This window comes from Cnephaeus nilssonii (genome assembly GCF_951640355.1).
Source record: "Cnephaeus nilssonii genome assembly, chromosome: 5".
In the NCBI taxonomy this organism is placed as follows: domain Eukaryota; kingdom Metazoa; phylum Chordata; class Mammalia; order Chiroptera; family Vespertilionidae; genus Cnephaeus; species Cnephaeus nilssonii.
This window is the reverse complement of record NC_137076.1, coordinates 74,529,387-74,552,911: the sequence shown is the minus strand read 5'-3', so window position 1 is coordinate 74,552,911 and position 23,525 is coordinate 74,529,387. Positions and strand designations below refer to the sequence as shown.

General features: G+C 44.7%; 2 protein-coding genes across 2 annotated transcripts in view; one reads left to right on the top strand and one right to left on the bottom strand.

The window, feature by feature from the left end:
• Positions 1-443: 443 nt before the first annotated feature.
• CCNI2 (cyclin I family member 2) lies at positions 444-7,349 on the bottom strand (the record flags this gene model as incomplete). Its single annotated transcript, XM_079770271.1, has 6 exons — positions 444-1,605; positions 2,578-2,808; positions 3,728-3,868; positions 5,812-5,886; positions 6,410-6,640; positions 6,906-7,349. 6 exons carry the CDS (start codon positions 7,347-7,349, stop codon positions 1,423-1,425), a joined length of 1,305 nt encoding a protein of 434 aa, XP_079626397.1. The 3' UTR covers positions 444-1,422.
• Positions 7,350-10,384: 3,035 nt separating this feature from the next.
• The window catches only part of KIF3A (kinesin family member 3A), a gene marked incomplete at its 5' end in the record, with an annotated part of 43,687 nt that continues 30,546 nt past the window's right edge, over positions 10,385-23,525 (top strand). The window contains 6 exon segments of the mRNA XM_079770143.1: positions 10,385-10,480; positions 10,482-10,673; positions 13,505-13,778; positions 21,645-21,789; positions 21,934-22,018; positions 22,653-22,758. Of these exon segments, the coding sequence (XP_079626269.1) occupies positions 10,385-10,480; positions 10,482-10,673; positions 13,505-13,778; positions 21,645-21,789; positions 21,934-22,018; positions 22,653-22,758 (898 nt within the window).

Genomic DNA, 23,525 nt, shown 5'->3' with positions numbered 1-23,525 from the left:
TCTCTGATCTGAGGTGGGATATGAGTTCCTAATCTCAAAAAAAAAAAAAAAAAAAGAAAGAAAAGAAGGAAATGTTAGAGGAAAGTAGGATGGGACCCCAACTCAATATTGAACAGCATCAAAAAAATTTTTTTTAACTTACAAGTGGTACTTAGGCAATACAGAAGTTTGCTTCCCCAAAGAGGAATTTTATTTATAGAAAGATGGAGCCACAAGGCTGTCCCTTAGCCCAATACTGGGCTTCACAGATCTACCTTCTCTTTGGAAATTCAGAGTTGGATTCGCTCTGGGGACTCAGCTTACATCCAGAGCCACCTATCTAAGAGGGCCAGATACCTCCCCCCCAGCTCCCCAAAGTCAAAGATAGCCTGCGCTGGTGTGAGCCCTCAGGATGAGCCCCACCCTGCCCACTACGGTGCCCACTGACCGTGGAGGGAAGGAGGCAGAGGACAGTCCTGGCCACTGGTGAGAGCCGTGGCCATGAGCTACATGCTGCTCTTGGCATCTCCATCTGCGCTGAGGACAGTTGTTGATGGGGCCCAGGAGATGGTATTCCACCTGGGTCTGACTCTAGCAAGTCTCAGTGCGTGGTACCCACTATATGTGAAATATTCAGACAGGGTTGCAAGGACTTAAAGTTTATTTTAACCAACGCTCCAACAAGCAAATCTGTTTCAAGGAAAGGTCAGGATTGGTACTGACTGCAGGGCAGACAACTATTACAGAATATCTGGGCCTTGACCACTTTGCACCCAGTAGCAGGTCATACTCCCCACGGCTTAGCACATTTACAAAAACTGTTCACATTGGAAAGACTTCACAAATCCCCTCTAAGTGTGTGGCGCAGTCATTCACATCCCAGCACTACGTACACAGCTCCAGCTGGCATCCCTGCCAGCTGGACCCCACTGCTTCAGAAATGGCTCTGTAGTGTCCCAGCTTCGGAGAGGCAGCTGGCGTCTCCCTCACAGCCATGCTAATCACCTCCTCCTCCTCCTCCTCCTCTTCCTCCTCCCGGCAGCATGCGGTTGGAGAAGGCTCGGTCTCAGAACCCGCTCATCTCAACGAAAGGTCTTGGAGCTGCACCGCCCCATCACAGGGGTCACACCTTGAAATACCGTTCTTTAGCATAAAAGTTTCTCTAGTTATGCCGATCAACGACTTTGCTTAAGAGTAACAAAGGGAAAATATTCCTAAAGCTTGATCACATTATCGTACATTAAACAAAGCGTACTTTATAGTACAGTCCTCGTAAAGAGAAGACATAAGTCATGGCCAAATCAGGGTAATTGTATCTGGAGGGACTGTCCTATTTTTGCAGTGGCAGGCAGGCTGGCTGTGCTGCACATGTGCTTGCTATAGGCCTGGGAAGCTGGGAGGACCTGGCCAGCTCTGGGGGGTAGGGCAGCAAAACCTGGTCGGTCAAAACCAGCCGGGCCCTAAAAAAAACCAACAACAACAACAAACAAACACAAAACTGGCCCGGCCCTTCAGCCCTGAGCAAGGCCTCCCTCTGGCTTCATACTCCAGCTCGCTTGGGGGCCGATACCAGCCCTTGCTGGGGAAGGAAAACCAAGCTGCAGCATAAGCATTCATTCCTTCTCCCTGGGGAAAGAAGGGAGCAGGATCAGGATCTGCCCTTATCTCTAGTGACCCCAACCTTTTTCCCCCTTTATTCTAAGGACCCAGGAATTTTTTCTCAGCTGTTCTTCTAGGGCTTTTTTCCTTTCTTGTTACAAAATCCATAGAGCCTAGAATTTAGAGGAGGCCAACAGAGGAGAGGCTGCCATTACGCTCTGAAGGGCACTGGGGAAGAGGTGAGGCTGGCAGGTGAAAGAGGACGTTGTCTGTGCAGGAGGAGGACTAAACACTTCTCAGCTGCTGCTTTACCAATATCCTGCAGTGGACAAACTGCTCGATGCTGACCTGTAATTAAAACAGAGTGGTCATCTTGGTGCAGAACCACTTCACATTCTAAGGAATGAGCAGTGAACGTCCAGATGTTAGCATGGAGCAATTTCAGAAAGGGGTCCAGTCACAAAACTTAAGCACAGTAACCTTACCACCTCAGGGACATCCATCTCCAACCCCAGTAAAACCGTAATGAGTCTAACTATGCATTCCACCCTACTCTGTCCATCCTGAGAGATTCTGACAGCGCCCCCCCCCCCCCCCCCGCCCCAATGCCTGGTATCATAGACTCATATAGATGGTGAGAGGTCTGAAATTTATACTCCTCAATATTAAACTCTGGGTTGCTTCCTTCTGAACTGGACACGCCCCCCCTCTCCCCACGCCCTCTTGGCTATAAGGGCTGCCACTGAGATAAAGCTTTTCTCACTGTCAGAGAAATCCACCCAACTGGCCCCGTGAGGGGAACATGTACACCATACTCAAGTCCAGAGGGCATGCCAAGTGTGGAAAGCCTAGCCCTTGGGCAGACTCTCCACAGAGTCGTCATGGCCAGAGCATCTTGCGCCAAGGGCCAAGAAGGGCCGTGGGTCCCCTTTTGGAGACAGTGTGGCAGCTCAGGGAACAAGACGGAGAGCTTGGTCTGGGGGCAAAGTTGATGTCTACCTGTGCTTTCTTTAGCAGATCAGATATAGGAGCACACCAGTCGGGCATGAGCCTCTCCAACTCTAAGGTGATGATGACCAAGGCCAGTGTGGAGCCCTTGAACTGCAGCAGTTGGTGGCCCGCCATGCAGTGCTGCAGCTGCTTGGTCAGGGACGCGACGTGGAGGGAAGGATTCCTCTGAGGCAGCAGCTCCACCACGTGGGGCCAGCCCACGACCACCAGGGCGTGGAACTGGAGATTGTGGTTTTTAATGTTAGAACAGAAAACCCCATACTTTTCATATATCAATGACCAAAAGTGCAAACAACTTAAATTTTCATCAGGGAACATCAAATGTTGCCCAATCACTTTCACTTCCATTCATGGCCCCACCAGGGGCTTGAGGCTTCATGCCCATTTTGTGGTCAAGCTGAGTTCCAACCTTGGAGAGGAAAGGCAGTCTGCTTCCTAACGTGGCCTTAAGAGGCCCAAAGTACCTAGATAACAACGTTTCAATGCTGAACAATAGCAGGAAAGTTACTTGTATCTGCTTGATATGGGAAGAAACGGCAACTTGGCAACAGTGGCCAGTTTTCATAATGAAACAGCCCTTGGTGATATGATCTTCATGCTTCATAACAGACCAAAACCCCATGACATTTCCACACTGCATAATTTTGCCTTACTAACAGAATCATACCCTTAAAGATGACCATCATTCCCTAACTAAAACCAATACCGACTAATAGGATATTTTTAAGTGCCAGATCAATATGGTCTAAAGCCTCAATAAGGATTGTGTGTAGGTGAATCAAGACAGCTAAGTGAATGTGTGTAAAGTGTACCAAGAGCAGACAGCTTTTTATGTACAGTATTCATAGAATGGAAAGTTAAATATTTTTGCAACGTGTATTTAAGAGAAACCATATTAGTGCCGTCTAAAACTCTTTGTAAAGTTACTTTACTGTCCTTTAGAAGTGGAAGTCTGGTGGAACTGTGTTGGATGTAAGGTACATTTTCACTGCTCCATGTGTCATGAGCCTTGTGGGTCACCTTTTTGTGGTGCATGTGCAAGGACGTGTGCACGCTTGTGCTTGGCCGTCCTTTGTTGTGAGCTGTTCCAAAGGCACAAATGAGTCCAGGGTAGACTCTGCAAACTCCTTGTACTTACTATGTTCAAGAAGTCCAGCGGCGTCCCAATACAGAGGTCCCAGTGCAGTTTGTCCAAAATAGCCAGCTCCATCCTTAGCAACTCACTTGGGGTATAGTCAGAGCCACAGTACTTTATGAAGTCCTTGATGTGTGGAATTAACTGTACAAAGAAAATAAAGAGGCCAAAGCCCTGTATCATGTCATGGTAGCTTCTGTTTTCTTATCCACGGGGCTGGACGTCCATGAGCCTAATAGAATTGTCTCCAAGTGACCTGACAGAAAATACTTCTGAAGGAAAACCCAACCCAGATCTAGATGGTCAAGTCCCTAGGCCCCTGGTCGGCAAACTGCGGCTCGCGAGCCACAGGCCGCTCTTTGGCCCCTTGAGTGTGGCTCTCCCACAAGATACCACGGCCTGGGCGAGTCTATTTTGAAGAAGTGGCGTTAGAAGAAGTTGAAGTTTAAAAAATGTGGCTCTCAAAAGAAATTTCAATCGTTGTACTGTTGGTATTTGGCTCTGTTGACTAATGAGTTTGCCGACCACTGCCATAGGCCGTTGTTACAATGTGTAGCAAATATCACATGGTCACCCTCTGCAAACAGCTTCCGATTCCCAGCTGCACTTCAGCTCCTGCCCAGAGGTGTTTGGAGAGAGGGCCTATGCCATCTTCTCTGTTCAGCGGTAGGAACTCACCCAAAGCCCTCTAGGACCTGTTCCTGAGCCCCACCATGACTGCTTGTGGTAGAGAGAAAAAGTAGGCTTTTGAGTTTCATGGTCTGCACCAGACAGCCTCAGTTTTGGCAACACCATAGCTGCAAACACATTCCCTTTAGCCTTGTTTTAAGGCAGTTCGGTTTTGGAAAAACTTTTGATTCCCCCCCCCCCCCCCCAGAGGGACTAATAAGGCTTGTCTCTAAGTAAACATTCAAGTACCAAGTGCATTAAAGACTTGGCTCTGCTTTTTTAGATAAAGTATTACTGTAACCTTTAGAAATATTCCTTTTAAAGGTCATCGACTTGATTTTTAGTTGGGCAAAGCAACTTTTGGGGGCATAAATTATATTAAACAAAAATTAAAAGTATTTTTGTTGAAGGTTTAGAACTGGACACAAGTTACTTCTTCTGTCCCCTCAGACCCTGAGATCAGCTAAGGGAGACCCTGCGGAAGTGGCAGTGGTTCCAGCATACCCAGAGGGGAGGGAGGAGGTCTGGGAAGGGTATTGGGAGAGAATCTTGTCCGGAGCAGAACCACAGTGAAACTTAGAAGCGCAGCAAGCCTGACGCTCTTGTGGAGGCTTCTCCTCCACCCCTGCCCCTCTCCGAAAATGGTCCAAGAGTCCCTGAGGACCAGTTTCATGGACACAGTCACATCTTTTAGTCTCAAGCACCTTTCTTAGATGTAGTGTCCAGGAGTGGACATTAGGCCACGTGGTTTGGGAGGCCATTTCCTTAGCTCCACAGCAGATGCCTCTGCTTAGTGGGAGGTGGCATCTGGCATCAACCAACGAGGCAAGATCTATTTGCCAGGAGCTCAGGTTTGCTGGGCCAGGAGATGCAGCTGTTCTAATTCTCCATTTGTGGGCTCCCAGAGTCCGACAAGCCTAAGAACGGACAGCAGAGCCCTGGCCAGTGTGGCTCAGTTCACTGAGCATCGTTCTGTGCACCAAAAGGTCACCAGTTCCATTCCCGCTGAGGGCACCCAAAAATAAATAAAGTATTTTTAAAAAAGAAAGGACGGCGATATCGTGGGAAGTTAATAACTTTTTTTCAAAATGCCCACCATTGCCCAGCTGGTGTGGCTCAGTGGTTGAGCATCGACCTACTGTATGAACCAGGAGGTCACGGTTCTATTCCTGGTCGGGGCATATGCCTGGGTTGCGGGCTCCATCCGCAGTGTGGGGCCTGCAGGAGGCAGCTGACCAACAATTCTCTCTCATCACTGACGTTTCTCTCTCTGTCTCCCTCTCTGAAATCAATAAAATATTATTTAAAACAAAAACAAAATGGCCACCATTCCCAAGTACACAGGAAACTTGAGTGCTCCCGTGTTACACCCTTCCATCTCCAAAGGCAGTCCCGAGTGGACTTCCAGAGGTGCGTACCTCCTCTTCTTCATTGACCTTGGCAGCAAGTCTCAAGCAAGTGACTGTGACAATGTGGAGTAAGCTCTCTCTCACCTGCAGTATAGAACGACAAGTGAGTAGAAGATGAGTGTCAGAAACAAACTGCGAAGCACTTGTGATCTTTTTCTTTAAGAAGTTAACCCCCTCCCCGCTTTTTAAAAGACTGATTGTATTCCTCCATAAATAAGCTAGTGGCAGCTTTAGATTTGACCAGTGGAACTGCTCCTGATATCAGTCAGGACAGATGCCTGGTCAGTAGTCCTTTCTTCATCGGGGGACTGACTGGAAGAGGGAATGTGACACCTTCTCAGGGAACCCCCAAGCACACCCTGCCTTATCACACAGGAGGTCCTTTCTCAGCTAGGTCCTCTCAACTCCAAGTCCACCCCTGACAGCCACACACCACTAAGCCACAGGCACAGGGGTGGGGGGTGGAGAGGGTCCGATTCCAGGTCCCCCTCTTCCAGCGAGGTACTTAGTTCTGAGCATGGAGATGGCTCCTCTCTCAAGCAGCCTTGGGGAGCGGAGGTCCCCTCCCTCTCCACCACCCCTCACCATCCCTCCGAGGGCTCCCTACCGTTCCTGAGGCCAGGAGGCGGCAGCAGGTGGTGAGAGCCAGGTTGAAGGTGCTGTGGGAGAAGAGGAAGACGTTCCCCAGCCGCCGGAGCTGCAGCTCGACCTCCTGCAAAGTGCCGCTGAGCTCCACCTGCTCCAAAGGGGGAGGAGGGGTGGCAGGGAAGGTGGCTGGGGGCCGGTCCCGGCCCACCAGTGGCAGGAGCCGCCTGCTTAAGGTGAGCAGCCCCTTTGCCTTAATGGGGGGGTAAGGACACATAGGTAATACCTTAATCAATAAAATAAAAAAAAAGATTTAAAAAAATCGCGGAGGGGGAAGCGCCTCCCAGCCGCCCAGCGGCTCAGCGTTGCGGCCCCTTCCCGCGCCTGCTCCCCAGGCTGAGCAGAGCTCCCCGACCCGCAGGCCCTCCCCAAGCACCTCCTCGCAGGGCAACCCCCAGTGAGAGAACCGGTGAGTCCCGCCTCGTGCCTCGTGCCTCGTGCCTCGTGCGGGGACGCACCTGGGGCTGTGTCCCGGCCCCCGGGTGCGGCTCACCTGAGCGCGGGTGCAGGTGGGGCCCGGCCGCGTCCCGAGCGCGCGTGAAGTGGGGGATGCAGGTGCTCCCGGGAGGGCCCCGCCGCGGGACCGGTACCTGGGGGTGGCCGCCCCGCCACAGGCGCGCCTCGCGGCCCAGGGCCAGGCGGAGGTGGGCGACCAGCCGGCGCTCGTTCAGGGGGCCCACCGAGTCGCTCAGCCGCAGCGGGCGCGGGGGTGGCGGCGGGGTAGTGGGGACGGCGGCGGGGCCTGCGGCTGGCGGGGTCCGCGCAGCCCGCCCCCCGAGCTCCCCCCTGGACGGCGCGGGGAACCTTCTCCGAGGCGGCGGGAGACGGAGCCTAATGGCCAGTGCGATCCGACGCCCGTCCGGCGTCTCCTCCGAGGGCGGGGACCGTGCGCCCGAAGCCATCGCGAGCGCCGCGTCCTCGGCCCGGAGCGGCTGCCCCGGCTTTTAGAACCCAGCGCCCCGCTCCGGCGCTGGGCCGCCCGGGGCCGGCGGGCTCGGCGGGCCCAACCCAGCCTCACCTGGGGCGGCGGGGTGCGTAGTCCGCCCCTCGGCACTGGCTCCTGCGGGGAGGGACACCCACCGGGGACGCGGCCGGCCGGGGCGCGCAGGTGGGCGAGGGACCCTCTTGACCTGGCTCCCGCCCGGCGCCCCGGCGCGGCGCGCCTCTTCCCGCCCGAAGCCCCCGCCCATGCTGTCTCCAGCCCGGATGGGGCCGCTGGTGACCCCGCGGGCCCGGGAGAAGGACGCCGGCCACATACCCTGCTCCTTTCCTTAGACAGGTGTGAGAGGAGTTCCTGACTCCTAGTGTGATCTCCTGCAGCGACTTGACCTCCCAGAGTCTCGACCACCTCTCTCTCTCTCTCTCTCTCTCTCTCTCTCTCTCTCTCTCTCTCAAAAAAAAAAAAAAAGCGATGATCTCCCTTACAAAACGGTTCATTAATACATACAATTTCCCACTGAGCAATATTTATTTAACGCCTACAATATCTTAGGCGCTGGGACATAACAATGAATAAAATAGACATGCACTTAGATTGTAATCCAGAAATACAGAAGAATACATGGAAGCCCCACAATTTCACCCAGAAGTACAAGCCCAACAGAGATGCGTACGTGTGCACAAAGACACCTACTAATGTTCAGAGCAGCACTGTTTGTAATAGCCCCAAGCTGGATACAACCCCAATGTTCATCAATAGTGGAATGAGATAAATTGTGGCCTATTCACACAACGGTATATCCATGCAATGGAATGTTATTCAGCCATAAAAAATAATGACTGATATATGCTACAATAGGGATGGAGCTTGAAAACAGTCTAAGTGGTAGAAGCCATTCACAAAAGGCCACAACCTCTATAATATCACTTATATGAAATGTCCAGAATAGGCAAATTTATAGAGACAGAAAGTAGATTGGTATTTGCCTAGGGCTGGGATGTTGGGCGTGACTGCTATGAGTATAGAGTTTCTTTTTAGGGTGATGGAAATGTTTAAAATTGATTGTGGTTATGGTTGCACAACTTTCTATATAGCATAAATTATGGAGTTGTACAATTTAAATTGATGAGTGATATGTGATTATGTTCTCAATAAAGCTGGGTATATATATCATATGTATGGTATGTCAGATGATGTAAGTACTATGGAAAGAGTAGGAAGGGAGTTAAGACTGGAGTTGAAGGTTGGAATTTTAAAATACACTGAGTGGCCAGATTATTATGATCTCTGAATGCATAATAATCTGGCCACTCAATGTATATCCTATATAATAAAAAGCTAATATGCAAATTGTCCCCTCCACCAGGAGTTCAACCAGCAGGCAGGCCGGCCAACCACCCATGTCTCCTCCCCCTGGCCAAGACTGGCCGGACCCCATGAAATTCATGCATGAATTCATGCACCAGGCCTCTAATATATACTGAGTGGCCAGATTATTATGCGTTCAGAGATCATAATAATCTGGCCACTCAGTGTAGATGGTAGCAGGGCTCACTGAGAAGGTGATGTGTGAGCAGATATTTTGAAGGAGGTGATGGGGTCAGGCAGATATCTAGGGGGAGAGTTTTTCAGAGCCTCAGTTTGGATCTGAGCTTTGTCACTGCCCATATGTATAACCTTGGACAAATTACTTACTTGGTGCTATGCCTCAGTGTTTTTTTTTATCTGTAAAACAGTTATTCCTATATTCTTTTAAAATAATCAATATACCTATTTCAAAAGGTTATTATGTGAATTAAATTAATTTTTAAAAAGAAAGTAAAGTACTTAGAACAGTACACTGGCATGAAATAAAATGCTTTATAGCTATTTTTATTAGTTCCTACTGCAAGTGCAAAAGCCTTTGCATTCTAAGGTAGAAGCATGCCTGTGATGACATGAATCAAGGAGGCCAGGTGGAACTGGTGCAGAACACTGAGCAAGAGGGAAGATTGCAGGACATGGGAAGAAGGGTTGTAACATTTACACTGTGAAATGGAAAGTCGTTGACAGGTTTTGAACAGAGAAAAGACACTATCTGATTTATGTTTTAACATTATCACTCTGGCTCCTGTGTTGAAAACAGACCAAGAGGGGATAAGAATGCATGCAAGGAAAGCAGTTTCTGAGCTGTTGTAGTAATATAAATGAGCAATGGTGGTAGTGGTGAAAAATGGTCAGATTCTGGTTCTATCTTTGAAGATACAGAGAACAAGCACTGGATATTGCATAGGAGAGAAAGAGACTGGTTTTGACCCAAACAATTGTCAGAATTCTGGTTACATTTGTGATGAGGTACGTTCTTTGACGTTTGGTGTGGGGCAGGTAGGAGCGGTAGGGATGGATACTGGGGGAGGGATGGAAATCAACCTTTCAATTTTAGACACAATAAATTTGAAATGCCTATTACACATCCAAGTGGAGTGGTGTTCAGGGGAGTGGTTCAAATAAGAAAGACGATAGATGGATCGTTTGTTCTTTCATAAAAATGTATTGAAAACCTACCCTGTGCCAGGTCCTATTCTCGGTCCCATTTTAAGTTTTGGAGATACTAGTGAGAATGTCGACAAAACACCTCACGGACCTCACCTTCTAATGGTGAGAGATCATAAACAAGTCATCAATCAAGCGCAGTAATGTATCTAAAGTCTTTAGCTCTTCAGATGGGGGCACAATGTACAATTGCTACTGGAGTTTTTCTTTTTGCGTTTTTAAAAAAAATCCTCACCAGAGGATATTCCTTTCATTGATCTTGAGAGAGAGAGAGAGAGAGAGAGAGAGAGAGAGACATCCATATGAACAGGGGGCCGGGAATTGCAAGGGCTGCTATTGTTTTTTTAAATATTGGAGTATTGCAAGAGCCAGAAGATGGGGCTTGTGTTAGAAACGCCTCCTTTTCCCAACTAGTGACAGCCAGGCATCCCCGCCCCCAACGAGCCTGAGGTGTAGCGCTGCGGAATGGCAGCATTGCGCAGGCGCACTCTGTCTAGCGTCCTAGGAGACGGACTTGAAAGCCTCTGCGCAGGCGTAATTCAAGCGGCGGAGGAAGCCCGAGAACCCGAGAATGGGGCGGGGCGAGCCAGGAGTGCGCCTGCGCACAGCGCACTCTCGCCCGGGAGCCGCAGTCTCGGGAGCGCCAAGGCGGTTTTTCAGTTATCTCCGGCCAGCCGCTCCCGCGAACCCGGCGTCGTTGGACTGCACCCTGGGCGCGGACGTCCACCGGGCACGGGAGAGAGCCACGATGCCGGTGAGGAGAGTCGTTCAGCCGCTGTGGTTTCTCTTCATCTCCGCGGCCTGGCCCGGGGGCGCGGCCGTTGCCATGGAGGCGCGGAGCAGGCTGGCGGGCGGCCGGGGTGGGGCGGGGCAGGGCCCGGCCCTGGGTCCCGGGCCGTGGGGGAGCCTGGTGGGTAGGCCTGGGGTGCGCGAGCCTCCACCTGGCCTTGGGAAGGACCCGGGGCAAGCTCTGCTACCTTTGTCGCTGCTGCATCCCGCAGGGCCTGCGCTGCTTGAATGAAGGCGCTGTGCCAGAGGATGCGCTCTGGCTTTCAGCTCTGCCCGCTGCGTTGGGCATCTGGGAGCGGCCGCCGAGAGTCGCGTTTGGATGCTCCGCACCCCAGAGGATCTCCACAGCGGAGCCAGGCTCCGGAAGGCAGCAAAGCGAGGGCTGCCTGCCCCTACTCCAGGCCCCTGACTCGAGCTGTCATTTCTCTTGTGGCGCCTTAGCTTACAGTGCAAGGATGTAACCCCTAGGTGTCTTTGTGGGTGAGGGGGTGGGGGGAGGTATGTTTGTCTTGTGCACTTAGTAAAGGGGTGACCGTAGTCCAGTATAGGATCATGGAGAACACCTGAGCCATGGCCACTTATTTGATTGTTACGAGGCCTTCGACAATTATTTAATCTTTCTGAGCCCTTAGTTCCCACATAATTTTACTTTTCCTCATGGGGTTATCAGGATGAAATAAGATACTGCTCAGGAGAAATAAAGGACAGTGCTTGCCACTTAGCATTAAATACTCAATATTTGTTCCTTGTCGTTGCTTTCAAATTGTTTATCAATTCATTCAATAAATATTGGGCACCAACCACATGATAGGCACTGGAGATACAATATTGAGCAAAACCAGCCTGGTTCTTGACCTTGGGAAGAGAGAAGCTTGTCTTCTTGGGCGGAGGTCAAAACCATACATGTTTATAGAGACAAGCCACTTAACATTAATGAAGTCAGTTGGTGGCATACAATAGATAGAAGTAGGTTCTGATTAATTGTAAAGTGTTGCCATGTAGGAATGCTGGCTTACAGATGTCAGATCATCTATTTTTTTTTGCAAGAGAATCTGAAATTGTTATTTTGTGAAAATTTTTCAATTTTTAACTTTTAGCAACTAATTAAAAAGACTTTTATTTTTTATATATATTTTTACTGATTTCAAAGAGGAAAGGAGAAGGGGAGATAGAAAATCAGTGATGAGAGAGAATCATTGATTGACTGCCTCATTGATTGGAGCCACAATGGACCTGGCATGGACTGGAAATTGAACCATGACCTCCTGGTTCATAGGTTGACTCTCAACCACTGAGCCACACTGGCGGGGCCAAGAGATTTTTAAATACTATGAGCCAAACAAAAGACATCTGTGGGTTGAATTCAGCCCCTTGACTACCTGTTTGCAACGTCTGGTGTAGACACAGAAAAACAGACATTAATTAAACAATGAGCTATCAAAAGTGTAATTGTACCAGATGTAAAAGAAGTGAGAAGTGCTCTCAGGGCCTATACAGGCATGCCTCGTTTTATTGCTCTTTATTGTGTTTCACAGATGTTTTGTGTTTTTACAAATTGAAGGCAAGACCTTCCACCAGCAAAAAGATTATGACTCCTATTGCATTACTCTATTACATTACTCGATTTATTGTGGTTTGGAACTGAACCTGCAGTAACTCTGAGGTATGCCTGTACAAGGATTTGACCTACTCAGAGAAGTCTGCCCAGGTGAAGTGGATTTTGAGCTGAGATCTGCAGTATAAATGAAGAGGAGAGTGAGGAATGTTCTAGGCCAGTGGTCGGCAAACCGCGGCTCGCGAGCCGCATGCGGCTCTTTGGCCCCTTGAGTGTGGCTCTTCCATAAAATACCATGTGCGGGCGCCCACGTACAGTGCGATTGAAACTTCGTGGCCCATGCGCAGAAGTCGGTTTTCGGCTCTCAAAAGAAATTTCAATCGTTGTACTGTTGATATTTGGCTCTGTTGACTAATGAGTTTGCCGACCACTGTTCTAGGCAGAAGGAACTACAAGTAAAAAGGTCTGTGGTGAGAAGGATCATGGTGACAATAAAAGGCCTAAAAGAAAGCTGCTGTGGCTGTGGCTGTGGCTAAGAAAGCCAAGCACGGTAACTTGTGAAATAAGACAGGAGAAGTAGACATGGGCCAGGACCAGATCTTACCTTAAGGATTTTTATTTTTATCCTAAGATCTGTGGGAAACCATTGAAGAATTTTAAGTAGGTTGTTTCTCTAATGAGTATCAAACAGTAGTCATACTAAAACATTTTTCTCTGCTGCCATTTTTTCCCTTTCTGTCTTTCATTTATTTTGTCTTCTATAAAGAAAATAGACTATATATGGATGTATTATATGATAAAAAACATTTTACTAATTCATTATAAAAAAATAAGTCTCAGGAGAACAGAGGACCTACTACTTACTATATTCTTGATGATTGAAGTTGTTAATTTTGTTCACATGTGTTTTCCTACAGGTAGGAAACTCAGGAAGTCCGGGACTTTTGTGCAGAATGACAATAATATACTGATCATTTCTGCTTGAGTAGCATTTACTATAAGTGTAAATTATATTTTCCCTCCCCTCATTAGTATTGTAAAAGAAACTTCTTTTTCACATTTTTAATACACTTTTTCTATGTAGCTGTAAGATCTTTAATTGCATTTAACAGATATTTATGGAGTACTTACATGTGCAAGGCACTGAGATGGCAAAGTAACCTTTTTCAAATTTTAAACATAATCTGTTGAAGGTAAATGTAAATGTGCTTTTCATGATCTGTAAATATTTTCTCCACCAGATCAATAAATCAGAGAAGCCAGAAAGCTGTGATAATGTGAAGGTGGTTGTGAGGTGCCGACCCCTCAATGAGAGAGAGAAATCCATGTGCTACAAACAGGCTGTCAGTGTGGATGAGATGAGGGGAACTATCACTGTACATAAGACCGATTCTTCCAATGAACCTCCAAAGACATTTACTTTTGATACAGTTTTTGGACCAGAGAGTAAACAACTTGATGTTTATAACTTAACTGCAAGACCTATTATTGATTCTGTTCTTGAAGGCTACAATGGTGAGTACTTTATATAGTTTTAAGCCTTAACGAGCAATCAGCAGGGACCTGAGGCTATGCCCTCCCCTGCCCTGGGGGGCTTGACGGGGGACCTCAAGGTGCACCCCCAGTGCCAGGTTGGGGGAACTCAGGCCGCGCCCCCGCCCAGCAGGGCTTGACGGGGGACCTGGGGCTGCGCCTCCCTGCCGGTGGGGCTTGACTGGGCACATGAGGCTGCACCCTCCTCCCGGTGCTGGGCTCGGGAACCTGAGGCTGTGCCCCCCGCCTGGCGGGGCTTGACGGGGGACCTCAGGCCATGCCCCCCACCCAGTGGGGCTTGACAGGAGATCTCAGGCCATGTCCCCCACCTGGCAGGGCTTGATGGAGGACTTCAAGGCATGCCCCCCGCCCTGGTCTGGGCTGGGGGACCTCAGGCCACTCCCCCTGTCCTGACGCCAGGCCAGGGGACCTGAGACTATGCCCCCTGCCCGGCAGGGCTTGACAAGGGTGGGACTGGCTGGGTCTGGATCTAGCCCAATGGGGGGAGGGGGGACCAGCCAGGTCTGGGTCTCACATGATTTTGAGGTGCATGTGGGTGGGCGGGGACTTGACACTCGTTCCCGTGGTGAGCCCCAGATTCTGACAGGAGGAAGGTTTTCATATACATTTTACTAATTTTCTTTCATCTCTGACACTTCTATTATAGAGAAAGGGCAAATAGCAATATTAAATTATTTCCTCTAATTAATCCCCTTTTAATGTGCACGAATTTCGTGCACCGGGTAATTAGTGTTTTCATATGTCTCTTGGCCTTCCTTCTGTCTTCTTTCGAAAAGATTCTATTTAGGTCCGTTGCCCATTATTTTATTGGATCATTTATCTTTCTTTTATTAAGTTGTATAAGTTCCCTGTAAATGGTGGAGATTAAACCTTTATCAGTGATAACATTTGCAAATATATTCTCCCATACAGTGGGCTTTCTTGTTATTTTGTTGATGGTTTCTTTTGCTGTGCAAAAGCTTTTTATTTTGATGTAGTCCCATTTGTTTATTTTCTTTTTAGTTTCCATTGCCCTAGGAGCGGTATCAGTGAAGAAATTGCTTCAGCATATGTCTGAGATTTCTCTGCCTGTGGATTCCTCTAGTATTTTTATGGTTTCCCGTCTTATGTTTAAGTCCTTTATCCATTTTGAGTATATTTTTGTGTATGGTGTAAGTTGGTGATCTAGTTTCATTTTTTTGCATGTATCTGTCCAATTTTCCCAACACCATTTATTGAAGAGACTGTCTTGACTCCATTGTATGTTCATGCCTCCTTTGTCAAATATTAATTGAGCATAGTGGTTTGGGTCGATATCTGGGTTCTCTGTTCTATTCCATTGGTCTATATGTCTCTTCTTGTGCCAGTACCAGGCTGTTTTGAGAACAGTGGCCTTGTAATACAGCTTGAAATCTGGTATTGAGATCCCACCCACTTTGTTCTTCTTTCTCAGGATTGCTGTGGCTATTTGGGGTCTCTTTTTATTCCAGATGAGTTTTTGGAGAGTTCTTTCTAGGTCTGTGAAATATGCCATTGGTATTTTAATGGGGAGTGCATTGAATCTATAGATTGCTTTAGGTAATATGTACATTTTAATGATGTTGATTCTACCAATCCATGAACATGGTATGTTCTTTCATCTGTTTACATCCTCCTCTATCTCTTTTTTCAGTGTCCTGTAGTTTTCCGCATATAGGTCTTTTACCTCCTTAATTAAGTTTATTCCTAGGTATCTTAATTTTTTTGGTGCGATGGTAAATGGGATTGCTCATTTAGTCTCTCTTTCTGTAAGTTCACTATTGGTGTATAGCAGGTGTCCTCAAACTACGGCCCGCGGGCCACATGCGGGTGTTTTTGCCGTTTTGTTTTTTTACTTCAAAATAAGATATGTGCAGTGTGCAGAGGAATTTGTTCATAGTTTTTTTTAAACTATAGTCCGGCCCTCCAACGGTCTGAGGGACAGTGAACTGGCCCCCTGTTTAAAAAGTTTGAGGACCCCTGGTGTATAGAAATGCCATAGATTTCTTGGCATTAATTTTGTATCCTGCTACATTGCCGAATTCATTTATTAAGTCTAATAGTTTTTTGATGGAGTCTTTCGGGCTTTTTTATGTACAATATCATGTCATCTGCAAATAAAGACAGCTTTACTTCTTCTTTTCCAATTTGGATGCCTTTTATTTCTTCTTCTTGTCTAATTGCAATGGCTAATACTTCCAGTACTATGTCAAACAGGAGTGGTGAGAGTGGGCATCCCTGTCTTGTTCCTGTTCTTAGGGGAAATGGTTTTAGTTTTTGCCCATTGAGTATGATGTTAGCTGTGGGTTTATCATATATGGCTTTTATGATGTTGAGGTATGATCCTTCTATTTCCACCTTGCTTAGAGTTATTATCAAGAAAAGGTGTTGGTTTTTGTCAAATGCTTTTTCTGCATCAATTGATATGACTATGTGATTTTTACCTCTCAATTTGTTTATATGATGTATCACGTTTATTGATTTGCGGATATTGTACCATCCTTGCATTCCTGGGATAAATCCTACTTGGTCATAGTGTATGATCTTTCTGATGTACTGCTGGATCCGATTTGCTAGAATTTTGTTGAGGATTTTGGCATCTATGTTCATGAGGGATATTGGCCAGTAATTCTCTTTCATTGTGTTGTCTTTATCTGGTTTTGGTATTAGGGTGATGCTGGCTTCATAGAATGATCTTGGAAGTGTTCCTTCCTCTTGAATTTTTTGGAATAGTTTGAGGAGGATAGGTTTTAGTCCTTTGAATGTTTGGTAAAACTCCCCTGTGAAGCCATCTGGTCCCGGGCTTTGTTTGCTGGAAGCTTTTTGATGACTGCTTCAATTTCTTCCATAGTTATTGGCCTGTTGAGCTGTTTAGATTCTTCCTGATTGAGTTTTGGAAGGTTGTATTTTTTCTAGGAATATGTCCATTTCCTCCAGGTTGTCCAGTTTGTTGGAATAGAATTGTTCATAGTATTTTTTTAACAATCCTTTGTATTTCGGTGGGGTCTGTTGTTATTTATCCTCTTTCATTTCTGATTTTGTTTATTTGGGTCCTCTCTCTTTGCTTCTTGGTGAGCCTGTTTGTCTCTATGTCATTTATCTCCGCTCTGATCTTTATTATTTCCTTTCTTCTGCTTACACTGGGCTTTTCTTGTTGCTCTCTTTCTAACTCTTTGAGTTGTAGGGTTAGGTGATTTATTACCATTGTTTCTTGTTTTTTGCAGTAGGCTTGTAGAGCTATGAACTTCCCTCTCAAGACTGCTTTCGCTGTGTTCCATAGATTTTGGATTGTTGTGTTTTCATTGTAGTTTGTTGCCATGATGTTTTTTATTTCTTTTTTGATCTCTCTGGTAACCCAGTCATTGTTTAATAGCATGCTATTTAGTCTCCATGTGTTTGATTTTTTTGGATTGTTTTTATTGTAGTTGATTTCCAGTTTTATGCCACTGTGATCTGAGAAGATGCTTGATATGATTTCTATCTTCTTGAATTTGAAGAGACTTTGCCTGTGACCCAATATATGGTCTATCTTTGAAAATGACCCTTGTGCACTTGAGAAGAATGTATATTCTGTGGCTTTGGGGTGAAATATTCTGAAGATGTCAATTAATTCCATCTGGTCTAGTGAATCATTTAGGATTGCTGTTTCTTTGCTGATTTTTTGTTTAGAGGATTTGTCCAATGGTGATAGTGGGGTATTAAAGTCTCCTACTGTATTGCTGTCAGTCTCTGCCTTGATATCTTCCAGGAGTTTTTTTTTTTTTATGTATTTGGGTGCTCCTGTGTATTGGGTGCGTATATGTTTACCAGAGTTATTTCTTCTTGTTGGATTGCTCCCTTTAGTATTATGAAGTGGCCTTCTTATCTCTTTTTATGTTCTTCACTTTGAGATCTAATTTGTCAGATATAAGTATTGCTACCCCCGTTTTTTTTTTCATTTCCATTCGCCTGAAAAACCTTTTCCCATCCCTTCACCCTCAGTCTGTGTGCGTCTTTTTTTTTGTAGGTTTCTTGTAGACAGCAGATATATGGGTCATGTTTTCTTATCCAATCCGTTACCCTATGTCTTTTGATTGGGGCATTTAATCCATTTACATTTGAAGTTATTATTGATAGGTACTTGTTTGTCGCCATTTTTATTCTTTACCACTGTGTTCCTTCTTCACTTCCTATTTCTTTTTTTTTTTTTTTTAACATCAGACCCTTTAGCATTTCTTGCATTGCTGGTTTGGTGGTAATAAACTCCCTTAGTCCTTTTTTGTCTGTGAAGCTCCTGATTTCACCTTCAATTTTGATTGATAACCTTGCTGGGTACAGTATTCTTGGATTCAGACCCTTCCTTTGCATGACTTTGTATATTTCATTCCATTCCCTTCTAGCCTAATGTGTTTCTGTTGAGAAATCAGTCCCTAGTCTGATGAGGGATCCTTTGTAGGTAACTTTCTGTCTCTCTCTGGCCGCTTTTAAGACAAAGATTCTTACTTTGTCATTGGTGTTTGCCAGTCCTATATAATAAAAGCCTAATATGCAAATCAATCGAACTGTGGAATCACCAGTCACTATGACATGCACTAACCACCAGGGGGCAGATGCTCAATGCAGGTGCTGCCCCCTGGTGGTCAGTGTGCTCCCACAGGGGGAGCGCCAGTCAGCCAGAAGCTGGGCTCATGGCTGGCGAGCACAGTAGCAGTGGCGGGAGCCTCTCCCATCTTCCCTGCAGGCAGGTGGTAAGGAGTAAGGGGTCCCGAACTGTGAGAGCCCCAGACTGCAAGAGGGGGATTAGGCCTAAGCCACAGGCGGACATCCCCCGAGGGGTTCCAGACTGCGAGAGGGCACAGGCTGGGCTGAGGGACCCCCTGAGTGCATGAATCTCATGCACTGGGCTTCTAGTTTAATTATAATGTGCCTTGGCGTCGGTCTTTTGGGGTTCATTTTGCTTGGGACTCTGGGAGCTTCTTGGATTTGTGTGGGTTTTTTCTTCTCTATATCAGGGAAGTTTTCTGTCATTATTTCTTCAAACAGGTTATCTATTCCTTGCTCAGTTTCCTCTCCTCCTGGCATCCCTATTATGCGGATGTTGTTTTGTTTTGTGTTGTCCCAAAGTTCCATTCGGCTCTCCTCCTGCTTTTTAATTTTTTTTTTTCTAGAAGCTGCTCTACTTGGGTATTTTTTCCTACCTTGTCTTCTAGGTCACTGATGCGGTCCTCTGCTTCTTCTAGTCTACTCTTGATGCTTTCTATTGAGTTCTTTACAGCAGTGATGTCATTTTTCATTTCTTCTTGATGCTTCTTCATTTCCTCTTGGTTCTTACACATATTGTTGAATTTGCCTTCCATTCTTTTCATCCATCTTATGACCATTTCTCTGAATTCTTTCTCTGACCGGTTGCTTGTCTCCATTTCGTTAACTTTCTTATCTGGTGATGCCTGCTTTTCTTTCATATGCAGGCTGTTTCTTTGTCTCCCCATGTTCTCTCTTCTCTGCGTGTCTGGTTATATAGTTCTCTCTCTCCTTTCTGTGTTGGAGTGTAGAACTCCTCTGAATCTGTGTGCTTGCACCACTTGGGAATCGGTGTTCTTGGGTTCGCAGCTGTTTGGTGGGTGCTGTAGTTGTAGATTCCCCAGGCTTTTCAGGCTCCTGATAACATCCACTTTTCCTTCAAGATGACGCGGTCTCCGCGTCCAGCCGGTCGCTCCAGTAGGGAACCCAGCAGCAGTGGGGGAGCCCCGTCCGACAGTCCCCCAAAGTCTCCTGGAGTATAGCTGTCCCTCAACTCACCAACAAACACTCCCCATGTGACCACACACTCTCCCTTTGTTTTCTCACTCACACACTATCTTGCAGTCTGCCTTCCCATCAGTAGCCATTTTCTGCAGTCGCCAGAAGGCATTTCCATTGCTGTCTTGGTAATGAGGTCTGAGAGCATATTCTATCGCTCATTAGTCAAATTTTTTTTGTGGGAGGAAGGTCCCTGTTCTCCTAGGTCTTTGAATATCTTGCATGCTTTCTTTCTTCTGTTTCAATAGCAAAGATTATGAGACCTGGGTTGTGGGCTCAGTCCCCAGTGTAAGGCATGCAGGAAGTAGAGGATCAATGATTCTTTCTCACCATTGATGTTTATATCTCTCCCTTCCTCTCTCTGGCTAGGAGTTGCACATGGGACCTGGGAGCTCCTGTCTTTTTTATTATAGCCATGCTAATATTATGAAGTGGTATCTCATTGTATTTTGCAGTTGATTTTTGAAAAACTGTTGTATACTGCAACCTTGCTAAACTTATTATTTCTAGTAGGCTATCATTATTATTATTATTATTATTATTATTATAATTATAATATTTTTGTAAATTCCTTAGGATATTGTACAGACACAAGAGCATGTTGTTAGCAAATAAAGATAGTTCAACCAATTTCTTTCTTTCCTATTCTTTTATTACCCAAATTGCACTATAGTTTCATAATTTCTTTCTGTTACCCGAATTGCACTGGCTAGAACCTTCAGTACAATGTAGTAGTGGTGATAGTGGACATTTTTGTCTTGTTCCTGATCTTAGAGAGAAAGCATTCATTGTTTTACCACTAAATATGATGTTATTTATAGATTTTTTCTTTTTTTTTTATTGTCTAAAGTTATACATATGTCTCCTTTTCCCCCAAATGATGACCCTTCATCCCCCTCCCCCCCCAGCCATTCCCACCCCGGGCAAGCCCCCACTAACCCCACTGTCTGTGTTCATTAGTTATCCTAATATGCATGCATACAAGTCCTTCGGTTGCTCTCTAACCGCCCGCCCCCCCCCCACCATTTGTCTCTGGATCTATTCTTGTTCATCAAATTATGTTGATCATTATATTCCACATATGAGTGAGATCATGTGATATTTATCTTTCTCCGACTGGCTTATTTCTATTTGTAGATTTTTCATAGACATCCTTTATCACATTGAAGATGTTTCCCTCTGTTTTTAGTTGGAGATTTTTTTCAGGAATGTATATTTTGTCAAATGCATTTTTTCTGCATTTATTTAAATGATCTTTTTAAAAAGTTTGTTAATATGGTCAATTGCATTGATTGATTTTAAAATATGAAACCAGCCATGCCACCGGGTCATAGTGTATTATCCTTTTGTATATTGTTAGATTTGATTCCCTGAAATTTTTAAAAATATATTTTTATTGATTTCAGGGAGGAAGAGAGAGGGAGAGAGAGATGGAAACATCAATGATGAGAGAGAATCATTGACTGGCTGCCTCCTGCATGCCCCCTACTGGGGATCGAGCTGCAACTACCATTTACTTGTACTCTACCAGACATCATGTTGGTCACTTGAAGTATTTCATTTGGTCCTTACTATTAATGTAAGGTAGCTAAATTTTTATTCCCATTTTACCTTTGAGGAGACAATCTCTGGGTAGAAACTTGCTTAAGGTCAAGTGGATAAAAAGTGGCAGATAAGTGATTCACACTGAGGTCTCTTTGATCTGGAATCTGTATTCTTTTGCTGTAATTACACTATCTTTTCCAACTTAATGTCCACATTAAATAATTAATGTACACATTATAAGAAATGTTTTTAAATGTAAGATTTTACATTTAGGGTTTGGAGTTCTTTTTATTAATAATTAGAAATATCTCATTGACTCTAGTACTTTAATCGTGCTTTGCTCATGAGGCACAGAGTACATACATATTGTAATAGTTGTCAATAAAGGTGAAATTTGTACTAGAATTCAGGGAAGAAATTGCATCACAGTGTCAAAGGAATTAATTTTAAGAGCTGTTGTTCTACAGACTTATACTCTAAAAAGACATTGATTTTCTTCATTTTCAGGGACTATTTTTGCATATGGACAAACTGGAACAGGCAAAACTTTTACTATGGAAGGTGTTCGAGCTGTTCCTGAACTTAGAGGAATCATTCCAAATTCATTTGCTCACATATTTGGTCATATTGCAAAAGCAGAGGGTGATACAAGGTAAAATAATTCTTTTATTTTTCCAATATTGAGAAGTACAAACTTAAGAAAGGCTTATAGGTACAAATCTTATAAACACACTTTAAAACTGTTCTTATAAATATTTCATTGTTTCATGTTTTTAAAGTGATGTTTTATTTATAGATTTTTGGTTCGAGTGTCTTATTTGGAAATATATAATGAAGAAGTTCGTGACCTCTTGGGCAAGGATCAGACACAGAGGTTAGAGGTAAGGATAATTGAAATTGGAGTACTTTCCAAAGCAATAGAATGTTAAGACCAATAATAGCTTAATCTTATCTATGCCTACCTCTATAGCCAGATATCCTACACTCTCGCCACCCCATCCTACTCCCATCCCTCTTTCCAGTCTACTTTACTCCTATTTCAGAATCCTTACATTTATTCTTTTCCTCCTACCCCAACCCAGATTGGCTACTTCCTGTTTCTTTAAGTCTTAGCTTAAACATCATCTTAGGGAAACTTATCCTGTCCCTGCTTCATCAGCGTAAGTCTCTATAATGTATTCTTATACTGTCTTATATTTTTTAATTCATGGCATTATCACAGTGGAAGTAAAATAATTTTTGTGTGTAATTATTTGTTTGTATGTTCTCCCTATAGATTTTCACTTCCACAAGTGTAGAGACTGTTTACCTTGTTTATCACTGTATACTCATTATCTAGCAGTGTCTCACAGTAGGTGTTCAATAAATAATTGTGTTAAATAACACATTTATTTACACATTATTTATATGTAGTGGATGTTCAATGTTCAATAAATAACACATAGATGTTCAATGAATAACTGTGAAAGAATTATGGATATATGTATTAAGTCGTATGATTATTATTTTTTTTAGGTTAAAGAGAGACCTGACGTGGGAGTTTATATCAAAGATTTATCAGCTTATGTGGTAAATAATGCTGATGATATGGATAGAATTATGACACTAGGCCACAAAAATCGTAAGTGTAAATCATAATTTTGATTAAACATTTATGTGTTGAGTAGGCTGGTTTAGAAGCAAAAACTGGTGTGACATTTTGTTCCACAAAGTCTGGATTTTTAAGTTTCTTGAAAATCCTTTCTCTTTGATTATTTACTAGGTAAAGAGCACATATGGATGAAAGATATCACAGATTGCTTTCTGTGCTGACCAAAATTTTCTTTCTTAGTACTAATGCTATATCTTATATAGCTGTTTATTTGTTAGCTACAGTAATATTTGGTAACATTTATTGAGCACTTACAATGTGGCAAGTGCTTGTTCTAAGTGCTTTATAAGAATGGTTTCTTTTAATCTTCACAATAGACTATGACAATATTAAATTCCTGTTTTATAATTGAGGAAACCAAGACTTAATTTAAATAGCTTGTCCAAGGTTATATACTACTTAATATGTGGCAGAATGAATATCTTAATCTAGCCATGAATCAGTATAACCAGGCACTATACTGCCACCCTTTTATTGACAGGAAAAGCAAATCAAAATTAAAGTGATATTTTTAAAAAATATATTTTTATTGATTTCAGAGAGGAAGGGAGTGGGAGAGAGAGATAGAAACATCAATGATAAGAGAGAATCATTGATCAACTACCTCCTGCATGCCCCACACTGGGGATTGAGCCCAACCCTGGCATATGCTCTCACTGGATATGGAACCAAAGTGGTTGTTTTTTTTTAAGTAATTGTTTCAGGTTTTGTGTAAATAATAAAGAACTTAAGCAATA